The following is a 15,956-nucleotide window of genomic DNA, read 5'->3' as shown; positions in this document are numbered from 1 at the left end:
AAAAGAAAAGGAAATTCAAGGTGGACAGAAGAGATAAGGAGGATAGTAAAGGAGAAAAGGGAACTTTTTAAGAAAACTCAAGAAAAAAATGTGTCTGAACAAGTAAAAAGGGAAAGGAAAAAGAAATATAGAGAATGCAAAATGAAATTAAAACAAGCAATAAAAGAAAGTAAGAAGAGAGTTGATGAAGACTGGAAAAAGACTAAGTGAAAAATATAAAGGGAACAGGAAATCATATTGGAAAGAAGTAAAAAACGAAAGAAATGCAGAAAATATCTCCTCAGGTAAAATAAATGAAGTTATGGATGAGAATGGAAAGATGTTGAAAGACGGGGAAGCTGTGAAAGAGAGATGGAGAGAATATTTCAAAAACTTAATGAATTTTGAGGGTGGAGGTCCAGCAGCTGTAACAGCAGCAGTTTTGAGTAGAGGTAGAGGAGGAGTATATAAAGAAAGAAGCATAACATATGAAGGAGTAAATCAGGCAATAAAAAGATAAAAAAATGGAAAGGCAGCAGGAACTGATGGAATCACAGCAGAAATGTTGAAGTGTGGAGGAGATGTAGTTGTTAAATGGATGGTCAAGATATGTGAAGTAGCATGGGGGGGTCAGCAGACTGGACGAAAGCCATCATTGTCCCAGTTTACAAGGGGAAAGGCAGGAGAGGGGAATGTGGGAGCTATAGAGATATAAGTCTGCTGAGTATTCCCGGAAAGGTATATGGAAAAGTCTTAATAGAGAGGGTGCAAAGACTTACAGAAGAGAAAATCAGTGAAGAACAAGGAAACATGGACTAGCAGGCAGCAGAAAGCCTGTTGGCTCATTACTAGGCTGCCTGCGTTCAGTGATTTAATCAATCCGTTTGCCATAGGAGTGGCTTGCAGGGAAAGATTAAAGCGCTTGTGTACCTACTCTTGGGAACGTTCAGTTCACTCCCGATGCAGCAAAGTGGCGATCAGTGCATTTCTTGAAGGAGTTGATGGTCTCTGCGCTAACCACTTCTGCAGGAAGGCTGTTCCAGTGGTGAACAACTCTATTCGAGAAATAACTCCTGCCGATGTTGGTATTGCATTGCTTTGCTTGAATTGATTTTCTGTTGTTTCTTGTTCTCAGGTTAGTTTGTAGCGTGAAGAGTTTGGAAGGAGTTCAGGAAGGGAAGGGGATGTGTGGATCAGATATTTGCCTTCAGGATGGTAGTAGAAAAAATATTAGCAAAAGGGAAGAAACTATACGCTGCCTTCATGGATTTGGAAAAAGCTTATGACAGAGTCGATTGGATTGCATTGTGAGATGTTTTAAAGATTTATGGTGTGGGAGGAAAACTGCTTAGTGCAATAAAGTCTTTCTATGAGGATGCATCTGCATGTGTCAAAATTACTGGAGAAACAAGTGAACATTTTGAGATAAAAGTGAGCTTAAGACAAGGGTGCGTCATGTCACCATGGTTATTCAATATTTATATGGATGGTGTTATTAGAGAAATTACGGGCAAAGTTGAAGAAGTTGGAGTAAGACTGTTCGATGAGGGAAGGAAGTGGGTACTGAATTCGATACTGTTTGCTGATGACACGGTGCTCATTGCAGAAAATGAAAGTGACCTACAGAATTTGGTAAGTGTTTTTGATAGTGTCTGGAACAGGAGAAAGCTGAAAGTAAATGTCAACAAAAGTAAAGTGATGGCTTGTGAGCGAAGTAGAAGTGAGGTGTAGAGTTTATATGCCCATATAGAGTGGGAATTAAATGTGAAAAAGAATGCAAAATAATTTTGAATGGTGAAGAAATGGAGGAGGTCAATGAGTTTAAGTACCTTGGATCAGCTATGTGTAAGTATGGTGGTACGGAGGGAGAGATAAGAGAAAGGGCATTGCAAGGAAGAAGGGTGGTAGGGTCTTTGGGATGAATCATGAATGGCAGAAGTGTGAGCATGGAGGTAAAGAGGGATTTGAGAAATACAATAATAGTACCAACCTTCACATATGCAAGTGAAATGTGGGTCTGGAATGAAAGTCAGAGGTCTAGAGTGCAGGCAGTGGAAATGTGTTATTTGATGAGTGCTTGTGGTGTGAGTAGAATGGATGGAATGAGTAATGAAAGTGTATACGAGCGCTTTGGAATGTGTCACAGGGGTGAAGGGAAGAAGTGTGGAGTGGTGGAAGAAGTGAAGCGACAGACTTTAAAGTGGTTTGGCCACATGGAGCGAATGGAAGAGAGTAAGATAACCAGAAGGGTGTATGTGAGTGAGATAGTGGGAGGGAATGCTAGAGGACGACCTCCAGTGAAATGGAGGGATAGGGTGCAAGAGTACGTTTGGGAGAGGGGGGAAAGATCTTTGAGAAACTTGGAGCAGGCAAGGAGGAGTGTCTGGATAGAGAAATTTGGAAGCTATTCTGCCGTGACCATTCACTGTTGTTATCTCCTAGGATCAGGCTTCAATTAAATGATGATGATGATGGATACTATTGGGATGTAAGCAAGTGTTGTTGTGTCTCAGATGTTGTTGTACTACCTATCTGTCCCTCATGCACCTTATATATGCTGGAAGCTACGTGAGGTGGAGTTGGAGACTGCCAAGTTTTGAATCGTCAGGAGGACTCAAAGGGGAGGGTGTAAGCGCCGTCAGAGCATTTCGTATTTGGCGCCTGAACGAGGCATTGTGTACTGTACAATGTACAATTACAATGTTTACATGACTCATTTATTACATTTATAGATTTATAGTTTTAGATGGTGTATGGTGGCTTGAATGGGGGTTACTTTTGTGGTTTTGTGCCATGGTAGGTTTTGTTTGTGTATTTTGTGTGGTGTGATGGCAGCGAAGTGGTGACGTAGGCGGCAGGGATGGCGGTGTTCACTGAGGTCACCCGAGGCTTGTGGTCAGCACGTTTGGCCGCCACGTTCCTGGACGTGACGGTGAGCCTGTACCGTGGTTATACGTGCCTGTTAGTGCGTCTTTGGAAAGGACTGGGAGCCAGCCTTGGTAACCCAGGAGCCTGCTCATTGAGGTCTAGGACAAGACATAATCTTTGTATGTTTCAGTTCAAACCAATGCCATTGTGATATATATCGTTGCTGCGTCATTTACATACTGGCATTACGTCATATGTTCGCCACACACACACACACACACACACACACACACACAGAAACACTTAAGTTGTCTTCAGTTTCTTCTTTATTAATCTATATTCTCACAACAACTTGCAAGGTTACACTATAGTTACTGCCCAAACCTGCTGGGGGAGGGGGGGGTACAGGGAATGGGGTGGCTTGTTTTAACTTACTCTCTTGTGCAGTAAAGGTTTCAATAAGTGGCTTGTAATAACTTAAAATCAACTTAACCTCTCATGCACTATAAGTTTGAATAAGTTGTCTTTCCTGTGCCTCTTTGCAGCCTCCCTGCTCTGGGCAGCTTTTTTCTACGCGCCAAAATATTTTGTTTCTCTGTCAGTTCCCCCCCAAGACTGCACTCACCCTTTAAATATTATATCAGTGGCTTTGTTATTAGTACACTAACACATTAATAACATTTAGTGACAATATAAGTATTTCAAAATAACATTTTTGTTCCCATTCAGGCCATGGGCATGAAAATGCACTAGGGCCCCAAACATACATGCCACTGGCAGGAAAGTGTGTGAGAGGGTTAATATTCACTAAAGTGGAAATGCAAAGTCTTGGTGGCATTTGACAGAATACAATTTCACTTAGGCCCAAGGACAGACCACCACCTAGTTTGGAATTAATGTCTGTGTAAAGGCCCAGACACACTTGCCCCCGAGCACTGTCAGGAACACTGCTCTGGACACAGCAGAAACAAATTTGTGAAGGCAATACCAACACTTTGAAAGCAATGCCTGATGACACTGGTCGGGACAAATACTACAACACAAATCCTCACCCGCCAATATTGTTATGAGCACCGCTGGAGACACGTGTCTGTGTACCAGAAGGCAGCAGTGAGCATGTCATAGTATTTGCCTGGACCAGTGTCATCAGCCGTTGCTTTGACAGTGTTGGCAGCATGTTCAGGAAGGTGTGTCTGATATGCTGGCAACGTGTTGGGAGCAAGGTTTCCGACAATGTTTGGGGACAAGTGTGTCGGGACCTTAAATCTATGTGTTGTGAGCCCCTTTCCTCATGTAAATCTGTGTAAATCTATGTAATGTAAAACCCTTTCCCCACACCAGGCTAGGCCAGAGTACACTGTGGAAACTTATAAAAAAATATACTATACACAATTTTTAACATAATATATATACAACAATTACTTACATAGGCAATCATAGCACATTGCTCACTCATATGTAGAGAGAGAGAGAGAGAGAGAGAGAGAGAGAGAGAGAGAGAGAGAGAGAGAGAGAGAGAGAGAGAAGAAAAGATGAGAAAAAGATGAGAGAAGAAAACATGTTGAAGAAAAAAGAGAAAGAGAACATGAAGAAAAAAAGGGAATCTCTCTCTCTCTCTCTCTCTCTCTCTCTCTCTCTCTCTCTCTCTCTCTCTCAGCTCACAGGCCCCACAGGATGTCTCCCCACAGTATGTTTACAAACCCCCCAGACACATGCCCCCCCAGTCACAAGAGACATCTACACCCCTCCAGTGTTCTTATGTGTGTGTTCTACCAATAAATAGATCTGCTAACAAGTGTGTTTTATTTCAACAAGTTTAGAAAAGGTAAAAGAAGATTGAAAAGGAGAGATGAAAGGGATAGGAGAGAAAGACAGAGAGATGAGATAAAGAGAGGGAGTGAGAGAGAGAGATGAGGTGAGGAGAGAGAAACGAGAGAGATAGATGATAAATGAGATGACAGATAACAGTAGAGGAGAGGTAAAAAGATAAAGGGATAGAGATGAGATGACTGAAGGAGGGAAAGAAAAGGAAAAGAGGGAAAAATGAGATAATAAAGGGAGAGAGAACCCGGTAGCAGCGGGGATCATGATTCTTAATGGTCCCTCTAAGCAAGAAAAATGAGAAAAAATCACCCCTCACACAAACCATTTCATAATATATATCAAAGCATTTGTGATCAGTTTATGTATCATCTATTTTGGGGGGTTAAAATCATTGCACAAATTTGGCCCGTCGCTGCTACACGGTAAACCCACAAATTTGGCCCGTCGCTCCTATCGGGTTAAACATGACAGGATGATAAAGAAATAACATGATGGGACAGAAAGATGACAAAAGGAGGATGAGAAAGAGAAAGCCAACAGAAGGAAGAGAAAAAAATACCAAATTTCCCGCCATATGACGCACTTTTTTCGAAGAAGATTTGAAAATTCACCCTGCGTGTTATACCCCGATGGTTAGGTTTTGGAAGGCCTAGGGGTTATTGTTACTGGTACAAAACCAACCTCCGTTTGACACAATAGTTCCCAAATGTCCCAAGAATGAAATATACCGCATTTTGCAGCATTTGCACGCACTTCTTTCGGTCAGAAAATGCCTAAAAGTTACCCATGCACGGTATACCCCGCATGTACAAATACAGTCAAACCTCAGTTTACGAGTTTAATTCATTCCGGAATATTGTTCGCACACCAAAACACTCATAAACCAAATCGAATTTCCCCATTGAAATTAATGTAAATTAATCCCATTAATGTGTTCCATATCTTAAAAAATATTTTTTATAAAAATCATTTTACATGTTATTTTTTTACAGAATTAAAGTAATTTTACTAACAAATAGCGATGATAAATAATATGAAACACAAATCAATGTGTTACGGGGACTCCCGTAACCGCTGGCAATGCTTGAGGGGTAGGGTTTGCACCGGGGTTTAGCAGCTGCAGTTTCCCTAATCTCAAGGCACTGGAACTACATTTGACCACCAACGTGAAGCTAACCCAACGTGTCGTTCGAGATGGAGGGTGAACGGGAGTTAGTCACGTCCAGGAAGGCATACAAGATGCCGAGGCCCCCCTCCCCCTGTTCCTGTCGTGAGCATAGTATCCTCCGTTCCTGTTTTCTTCTTTGCAGCACCATCCCTTTTAACCATCTTTCTGGGGGACATTGTTAAACCACAAAGAACTCACACTGTAGTGCTGAAAACATGACACGAGTGCACGGATGCTATTTCTACGAGTTTACAACGCGGACTAAGACTAGAGCCGTCATCTGGTGGTCAAGAATTACCCTAGACCAAGCAAGAACTAACCCCAAATCTTGTGAAATTCTTGCGTTTCTTGTACTGGTGTGTCAGATTTTAAAGAATTCCCCCAATTTTTGACAAGAATCAGGAGCCCTGTGCAAGCCGCGGCCGGGCTGGGTACGGCCACTGTCTTGCTGGCCGCACCTCCATAGGCCTATAGTGATAACCATTTCCTGAGCTTCCTATGGGTAACCCTGCCAGGTGGGAGTGGGCATACTCGTAGAGTTCACGAGGTTACTGTTGTGTTATTGCTGCACCACAGACCATTTTAAAGCATCACTGTAGGATAAGAAAGAACTTACCAGTATAAAACATCATCGTCATCGTTAGAAACAAGAAAGTGAAGCGATGCCATTTGTCAATATTTTGTGGATAAAAGGACGTTTTAAGAAACTCAGTCGCATGCAATGACTCTAAGCAGCTGCTGAAATACTCCTAATGAACTGTAAATCCCGAAACTGTGAATAAATTAACGCGTGTTGTCCTTGACGAGTGACAGAATGAGAAGTGGTGTTGGTTCGTCCAGTCATGTGGACAAGATAAAGCACTTTGGTGGATCACAGGAGGGAGGTGCAAAACAGTCTCCAGAATGGGTGGTCGCTCAAGAAGGCCATAAATTGACAGATGACGCCTCAGGGTTGCAAACTTGCCACCCTTTCCTTAAAATATGGAATGCTATTTGTTCCGTATTTGGCTGTCTGAATGGTTAAACAGATAAAATTCAGTATTTAAAAAATGTAGAGCGCATTTTTCGGTGAACCACAAAGCCAGTCCATAAAATTATGTTTGTCAAGGGTCGTCCTGAAATACGTATAAAATACGTGTCGTAATGTCTCTCCCCCCTTCCTCTAACCTTCACCAGCAGCGGGCAGCGGCTGTCAGTCATGGCAGGCCAGAGAAATTTTAGGGTTGCCGCACGTTCCTTTGAAAATGGATTAGTTCTGTATTGCAGAACGGGATGTTGCGTTCCTTATTTGTTTTAGATCAAGGTGGCAGCTCTAACTGAGACTATTCCCATTGTTTTCTGCTTTGAACACTCTTGTCTTGCAGTGAACAAAGAGGACTCACCCTCACGTCTTCGACTTGTACAAAGAGACTCGCCAGTCCTCATTGAAAGACCGACTTGGTTGGCAAGGCTGACGTCAGCCGATAGAGTTGGTCTATCCTTGGGTCTATCGGCATCCTCCCCTCCCCTTCATGAGCCATCACCTGGCAAGGGTTTCTGGTCCCTCCTCGAATGAAGGTACGCGCTTGACAATGACGGCCTCCATATAGCCTGTGTCCCTACCTGGGAAGTGGTGATAAAAAAGGGAACAAATAGGGTTGACTACCAAGTCACCGCTCGTAAACCAAGGCATTTTTTGTGGGATTTTTTTGCTTGTAAATCAAAACACTCATAAACTAAGGTACTCGTAAACCAAGGTTTGACTGTATTGATTGATATACATAATGAACAGTGTGATGCAATAGAAAAGGAAAGTGTGAATAAGCAGAAGAGAGGAGAAATACATGCAAAGTGATGAAACCATACAGGTCACAAGAAGAAGATGCGCCACACGTGGGAGCCGAGGCGCGGCGTGAACACTAACACAAAACACAACACCGCCGCGGCGCACCAGTCACCAGTGTGCCGGGCACCATGGCGATAATGGTTAAAGCGGCTATTACAGTAATCCCTCGCCATATCGTGGTCTCACTGTATCGCGGATTATTAAATTGTAAATATCTAGTTTCGTATCGCGGATTTTTTGCTATATTGCGGGATTTTGTGGTATAGAGGTATTTTAATATATTTACTATTTTAATTATTTTGCAATAAATGAAGCATTTTGTAGCCTAAAAAATTGAAAATGTAAAAAAATTAAAAATATTAATTAGAACATATTAAAAAACTTTAAATTGAAATAAAATACATAGCGTACAGCAGATGAGTAGACAAAGACTCGCACGTATGGATAACGCAGCTACGGCCGCTTCCGCTTGAGCTAGTTTGCCCACGTTTGATTGTACACGGCACACTACTGGCTGATGGATGGGAGGCGACCAACCAGAGCACTGTGTTCTGTATCCTGGGCGCTGATTGGCTCAGCGACCGTAGCATTTGTTGGTTCGTGAGTAATTAGCTCAGAGACAAAGGGAGATTGTGTTACAGCTTGCTACTGTTAAATGCTACGAGCTACGAGGCAGTGAGGACCCAGACAGGATGAGGCAGTGGCTACACTTGGACAAGACTCAAGTCCTAAACTTGCTCAACATGATTACTCCAAGCTTATCTAGTTTCGTGGATCTCTTTGTGGTACTGAAATAAATAGCTACTGAACCGAACAGCCGATACGCTCTTCTTCTTCTTGTAACCACAACTTACCGACCTCACGAGAAATTAACCAGCATGTTGGTGATTGAGTTTCTGACTAGAATTTCGATGAGTTTCCCGTGAAATGTAGCCGACATTGAATCTCTCTCAAGAAACTAGTGGTTGGGTGACCTTGTTCACACGGGCTGAGGCGAGATTCACAGAGATGCATGCTATATAGATAATTATTATAAAATATAATATTTAAAATATATAAATAATAAAATAAATATAAGGTCGCTACTTCGCGGATTTTCACCTATCGCGGGGGGGTTCTGCTAACCCCTGCGATAAACGAGGGATCACTGTACAGTACCCTCTCGAGTTTCGCGCTCGCTTCGTTCCGAAGGTGTAGCGCTAAACTCGAGGATCGCGAAACTCGAGGTATTGAAAACGCTGAAAAAGTGCTTATCTGTTCCGACCCGTTTTTTAAAAATATTTTTTAACATGTGTGGTATGGCGCCGGTAGACTATTCATCTGGGCCTGATGGTCGGCCCCCAGCCCGTCATGGCACTAGCAACTGTTTATAGTGGCGCCATTATAAATGGCTCATGCTGCCCCCCGGAGCTCACTTTTTTCCCTCCTTTACTCCCTTGTTACCTCAAAATACGTACCTTGGAAAAAGGAAGAAAACAGGAAGAGAGAACGGGTCGCTTTAAATCCACAGATGAAGCCTTACGATTGGCTGAGCTCTGAAAACACGGTTGTGATTCGCTGGGAGTCCGATGACGTCATCGCCGACGCTCACCCGGTCAACGGCCTCGCTGCCTTAAGGCAGTGTCACACTGGCCGTTTTCCTCTAACCGTTGTGAGTACTGGCAACGCCCATGCACCCGTCCAGGAGCGAGTTGTCGGTTGTCTGTAACCTGGTGTCACACTGGGCCCTTTTCTTCCCACCGCGTTGGCGGCAGCTTGGGCAACTGGTAACTCCAACTTTTCCGGGTGTGCGTCACACACGGCCAAGGTCGGTTGCCCGTATCCGCATCCACAATGTAAACAAAGCACTTGCCCTGTATCGACATGGTGTCATCTGTTAAAGTAGGGGCTCTCGCAGCTTGTGCTGCCATTACCCAAGTTATGGACTTGTTGCTGCAGTTAAATGGAAGGAAGAAGCTGTTGTGGGTGTGGCATGCCTGTGGTTCCTCCGTGCCAGTTCTCATTGTCACCACTGCGCGTGAGCGGCCAACCCACCCATCTAGACTCCGACCACATAAACACGTGGGTTGAGTAACAACAAAGACACACACACACACACACACACACACACATGCATGCATGCAGACACCAGACTCATCATGAACCATGGCAGATGTTTTTCACAAACAAAAATGGCTTCGCCATTTCCTAGAGTGGGTTAGAATTTATTTGGTGAGTGATTCATACAAACCAAACATACCCAATGGCAAGAAGAGAGCAGTGTTAAAGACGACTGCTCTCTTTTTGCCAAGAGCTAGGTTTGGTTCATGTGAGCCACTCACCAAATACGTTCTAACACTCAAGAAATGGTGAATTCGTTTCTGTTTGTCAGAAACATTTGCAATGGTTCCTAATAAGTCTGATGTGTGTGTGTGTGTGTGTGTGTGTGTGTGTGTGTGTGTGTGTGTTTGTTGTTATCTGATCCATGTGTTTATGTGGTTGAGTCAAGATGGGTGGGTTGGTCGCGCACGCGCAGTGATGACAATGAGAACTGGCATGGAGGAACCACAGACATACCACACCCACAACTGTTTCTTCCTTCCATTTAACTGCAGCAACAAGTCCATAACTTGGGTAATGGCAGCACAAGCCGCAACAGCTCTTACTTTAGCAGACGACACCATGTTGATACAGGGCAAGTGCTTTGTTTACGTTATGGATGTGGATACGGGCAACCGCCATTGGCCGCGTGTGACGCACACCAGGAAAAGTTGGAGTTGCCGGATGCCCTAGCTGGCGCCAACTCGGTGGGAAGAATGAAGCCCTGTGTGACACCAGCTTATGGATAACCGTGAACTCGCTCCCCGTTGGGCGTACGGGCGTTGCCTGTAGACCCAACGCTTGGACGAAAACGGCAATTGTGACACTGCCTTAAGGCAGTGAAGCCGCTGATAGGGTGAGAGTCGGCGATGAGGTCATCGGACTCCCAGCGAATCACAAGCGTGTTTTCAGAACTGTCAGCCAATTGTAAGGCAGCTGCCTTCAACTGCAGCTTCAAAACGACCCATTATCTCTCTCTCTCTCTCTCTCTCTCTCTCTCTCCATAGCCACAATGTTTGGAGGAAAATGTCCAGTGTGGTACTACCTTTAAAGGTAGCGTGCGTGACGCCGATGGTAAGTAGACGTGACCCGTACGTGTCAAAGCAGTGCGAAATTCAGTGTGATATTGCGCGAAAGTTGGGATGGTAAGAATTTAGGACTAACCGTGAAACTCGTGGATCGCGAAACTCGGATAGCGCAAAACTCAAGAGGGTACTGTACATGGGACCAATTTTGGCGGAGCAGAATGCTGCCTCACGTGGCTGGCTCTGCTTGGTGCCCGTGGGACGGACTTGAGCGAATTAGTCTGGAGCTAGTATTTCTGCTGTGCAGCGTCCCGGTCAACCGATGTTTTCTGTGATACATGTTCGACAGAACAGGTATCCATGGATGACTAAAGTGTTTAATGTAAACACATTTTTGTTTCTCATTGTAAAAATAACTATATTAAAACATATGATTGACAGAAATCAATCAACCAACATCTCTTTCTACTTGAAAGTAAGTATAGGGTACAGTCCCTGAAAATCAAAATCAACACCAAGATTGACCATCGGACGTAGCATCCCCGTGTGATTAGTTCCCTCAGTAGCTCGGCGAAAGGTACCGCCTGCACACTGCACAGTGAGTGAACCTACCAGCCAACCCTTTTGTTTACCTTTTCAAAGTCACAGGTTTTAGGGGTAAGAGCACTGTAATTCTTCACCCAACAAAGGAACACTTTGAACACAGAGAAGGGCACAGAGCAACATACGTTATCACTGTCATAATTGTAAGTAAAATGGCCAAATGTAATACTACATATACATTAAGTTCAATGAAAATAAACTTTTTAATTTTTTTCTATATATGGCGGGAAATACGGTAGATGACAAAGTGAGTGTGTGTGTGTGTGTGTGTGTGTGTGTGTGTGTCTAAAGTTAGTAGCATAAAAACAACTGACTGACCTACTAACTGTAAGTGAGTGTAAAGTTAGCAGCATAAACCAGAGATGGAATGAATACAAAAGTTGTGCATTCGAATACAAACAATAATACTTCAAATTCCAATGTATACAAATACCAATTTGAATACACTGAAATGGTCTTAATCCAAATACAAATACTACTTGAAAGTATTCATGAATACATTCCTGAACACTTTTCACTGAAAAATACCTTCTTGACGTAACTGTGTACAGCACTGTTCTAAAGTTTTGCAACAGTAAATTGAGCATGAACTTGTACTATACACGACCATGACACGTCCGCCCAGGAGGCTGGGGGAGTAAGGAACAACGGCTGTTATTTCTTATCGTATTTTTTAAGTATTTGTCAGATTATTCGCAGAATACGAATACTTTTCCATTGTATTTGAATACAAATGAGAAAACTTTGATTTCTATCAGTAACTATTCAAATACGAATGCACCCAAATACGGTATTTGAATATATTCGACTACAAATACCAAATATGAATACTCCATCCCTGGCATAAACACAACTGACTGACTGCCACCAAGCTTTTTCTTAAATAATGGCAATTGATGAATTAACCCTTTCATTGCTAAGCGCTCACAACGAGACTATCCCCTCAGGCGCGCTCCGGCACCCCAGCGGGGGAAGGGGATCTCTTTTAACCGCTATATCTCAAAAAACTATTCATCACAGCTACAAAACAAAAACACCATTGGAAAGAGAAGGCCAAGATCTATAAGATTCGGTTATGTAAGCCTCTCATGCGAACGTACAGGCACATTCAGGGGGTGTTTTTTGCTGTGAGTGCGACTGGCGCTCGCAGCGAGCTTTTAGCACCACCAGCAAGTGACGCTAGTGCTCGCTCTTTTAACCTCTGTATCTCAAAAGCTATTCATCACAGCTAAAAAACAAAAACACCATTGGAAAGAGGAGGCCAAGATCTATAAGATTCCATTATGTAAGCCTCTCCTGAGAAAGTACAGGCACGTTCAGGGGGTGTTGCCTGTGAAGATGTACATTTATACGTGCGCGACGGTTAGCCGTAAGGCAACTACTGTAGATCTCTTGATGATGGGGTGCTGGCAGGGTAGTATTGCCAACTGCAAAAGTTACAACTATTTGGTCAAAATATCAGTCATGTGATAGGTGAAGCTATGCAAAAATGTCGCTTTATTGGACAACAGCATCCACCAGTTGCTCGTCTGTAGATTTTCCGGCATGGGTTGACACCCCTACTATAGAACGGATATCAAAATGTTAGAATCGGTGCAGAGGAGGATGACTAAGATGATTCAGGGGTTGAGAAACTTGCCATACGAGGAAAGACTCAAACAGTTAAACTTGCATTCTCTAGAAAGGCGAAGGGTGCGTGGAGACATGATCGAGGTTTATAAATGGATGAAGGGCTTTAATAAGGGAGACATTCATAAGGTTTTGTTGGTAAGAGAACCGGGTAGGACACGAAGTAACGGGTTTAAACTGGATAAATTCAGATTCAACAGGGACATAGGCAAAAATTAATGAAGTACATGAGACTTACCGTAGGTCAGTTGAGATGTGCTTCGAATTTTACGAAGCGAATCACGTCTGCCGAAGGTGAGCTTTCACATGAGATACACTGCTGCTGCTGCGCCCGCCAGACTTTAAAGAGTACGACACCCACATGAGACACGTAACAAATAAGTAACTACTAGAAGGTACCACTCAGACACGAAGAGTTCAGAGTTCAGAGGACACTGCAGTGTCGGGAGGGAGTGGAGGGCATGTGAAAGCTCACCTTCGGCAGACGTGATTCGCTTCGTAAAATTCGAAGCACATCTCAACTGACCTACGGTAAGTCTCATGTACTTCATTAATTTTACATCAGGAATCACTTATCTGCCGAAGTGAGCATTCCACATGAGATTTTGAAGCTATGTGGGTTCGTACTTAGTTAACAGGAAATTGGAGTAACCTTGAGGAGAAACGAAGTAGACTAGAAAGAGAAATGTGCCAATTTTAATAAACATAGAAAAGCATTGTACAGTCTGTACAGACATGTTAACCTACATGAGAACAGCATCCTGAAATATGTCTGGGTTCGAGACAATTTCTTTGTCATAATATTTAGCAAAGGTGGCTTCACGTGACCAGCCAGCCTTTGCCATGATATATGCATAATGGGGACATTCATGGATTTAGCTTTGATGCCGCAGCAGACCGAACACTACCAGCTGAGTACTTGACTGTGTCTATGCCAGATAAGTGAAGCACAGACCTGATCCAACGTGCTAAGGTGTCTTTCGACACTCCCTTGTGGGGCTTGATAAAACTGATAAGCAGACTTTCATCATCATTCTCAAAGCTGCGGAGTTTTTCAGTCAGCGCGACATAAAACTTAAGTGTATCACAGACACAAAGCCGACTATCCCTAGAATATGCATGGAAAGTAATAGTTTTCACATTGAAATCAGGCCTACATTGTTTGATATGTCCTCTTAACATGACTGAAATAGAATCCTTCTTAATTAGTATGCCGCTCAGCAACAATAGGTGCAAGGTCTGCATCCGAGCAGCTTGGGTAAGCGCCATTAACATTACAAGCTTAAGGGTTAAGTCTTTAAGTGAGAGAGTGGGCAGTGGATCCATGTTCCGCAGGTGCTGGAGCACTGGCTGGATATCCCAGGTCTCCGCAAATCTGGGTGCAGATGGTCGTAAGTTAAAAACTCCCTTCAGTAATCTGTTAACAAGTGGATGGTTACCAGCTCGACAACCATCCACTACTATTCCCAGAGATGAAAGAGCTCCTCTGGCCGTATTAACAGCATTATAACCTACACCTCTATGGTAAGTATCAGACAAAAAATTGACAATATCCGCTACAGCGGGATTAAGGGAATTGATGCATTTCCTACCGCAAAACTGTAGCCACCTATGAATGTGTGGTCGATACTGCTTCGCGGTTGCGGGCCGCCACGAAGCCATGATGATGTCCGTGCCCGCCGAAGATACACCGCGTTCTCGCAGCTGTTCCCGGACAAGAGGCAGGCCATCAGCCTGGTGTGTGACATGATTGGGTGTTCCTCCAGTGTTGATGGGTGACGCAGGTACCTCCGTCGCGGTAACAGAAGTGGCTCCCTGATGAGCAGCCTGAGAAGCACACTCATCCATGGTTGGGATGGCCACAGTGGCACAATCAACCATCCCCGCGCCACCTCTGCCCGAAGTTTCTGAAGGCATCTTGCGATTAAGGCAAACGGGGGAAAAGCATAAATTAACTCAAACTGTGACCAATTAATGGAAAATGCATCAAGAAATTCAGCCTCTGGGTCAGGCTGCCATGAACAAAAGCGAGGGACCTGTTTGTTGAGCCTAGAGGCAAAAAGGTTGATGCTGGGCACCCCAAAGTGTGTACATAGTTCTTGAAATATGTCCTCATTTAATTTCCAATCATGCCTATCCTGGAACTTCCTGGACGCAGCGTCAGCCAGGAGATTAACTGCGCCCGGTACATGAGAACACGTAATCCAAGCCTCATTCTCCTCACACCAATCCCAAATTTCTAAACTAATGTCATTACACACAGCAGATCTTGTGCCCCCCATTTCATTGACATAGTGAACAGCAGTCATGTTATCACAAAATACCCGAATGTGTTTGCCCCTGAGGAGGTCCGTAAATGACTGTAATGTCAAAAGTATGGCTCTAAGTTCCTTGGCATTAATATGTAAATCTGATTCTAAAGAGGACCATCTTCCATTAGTCTGCCTCCCATTCAGAGAGCCTCCCCAACCTAAGTTTGAGGCATCAGTATATAGATCTAATTCCGTGCCACTCCGAAAGATGTGTCTAGTTTGTAGGGTGATGTTGTTCAACCACCACGAGAGATCTGATCTCATATCATCAGTGACTGCCATCCATTTATTAAAGTTACCTTTCACCTTCTGCAGCGCAGAGATCTTTGCTGATTCCAATTTTCTATAATGTAGTTTACCCATCTCAACAGCAGGGAGGGCAGCAACTAGCAAACCTATTACTCTGGCCACATCCCTGATATGAGCCTTATCACAACTATAAAGTTCCTCACAGCTGCGAATAAGTTTACATTTCCTACGCTCAGGTAACGTGACCGTCATTGAAACAGAGTCAATGACATTACCCAGATATTCCAAACGTGTGGTGGGTATTAAAAGAGATTTATCTTCATTAATACAGAAACCAAGATTTTTAAGCATTTGTACTGTGGCATTTACACTCTCAAAACATCCACTTAAGGTGC

General features: G+C 43.6%; 1 protein-coding gene across 1 annotated transcript in view; it reads right to left on the bottom strand.

Annotated features, from left to right (window-relative positions):
* Positions 1–2,751: 2,751 nt before the first annotated feature.
* Positions 2,752–15,956, bottom strand: part of LOC126988667 (uncharacterized) — a 32,637-nt gene continuing 19,432 nt past the window's right edge. The window contains exons 4-5 of the mRNA XM_050847023.1: positions 7,363–7,441; positions 2,752–2,917 (exon numbers count right to left, since the gene is read on the bottom strand). Coding sequence (XP_050702980.1) covers positions 2,752–2,917; positions 7,363–7,441 — 245 coding nt within the window. The remainder of the gene's footprint in view (positions 2,918–7,362; positions 7,442–15,956) is intronic.

The sequence above is a fragment of the Eriocheir sinensis genome, chromosome 70 (assembly GCF_024679095.1).
Source record: "Eriocheir sinensis breed Jianghai 21 chromosome 70, ASM2467909v1, whole genome shotgun sequence".
In the NCBI taxonomy this organism is placed as follows: domain Eukaryota; kingdom Metazoa; phylum Arthropoda; class Malacostraca; order Decapoda; family Varunidae; genus Eriocheir; species Eriocheir sinensis.
The sequence above is the reverse complement of the archived record's forward strand: the minus strand, read 5'-3'. Positions and strand labels throughout refer to the sequence as shown.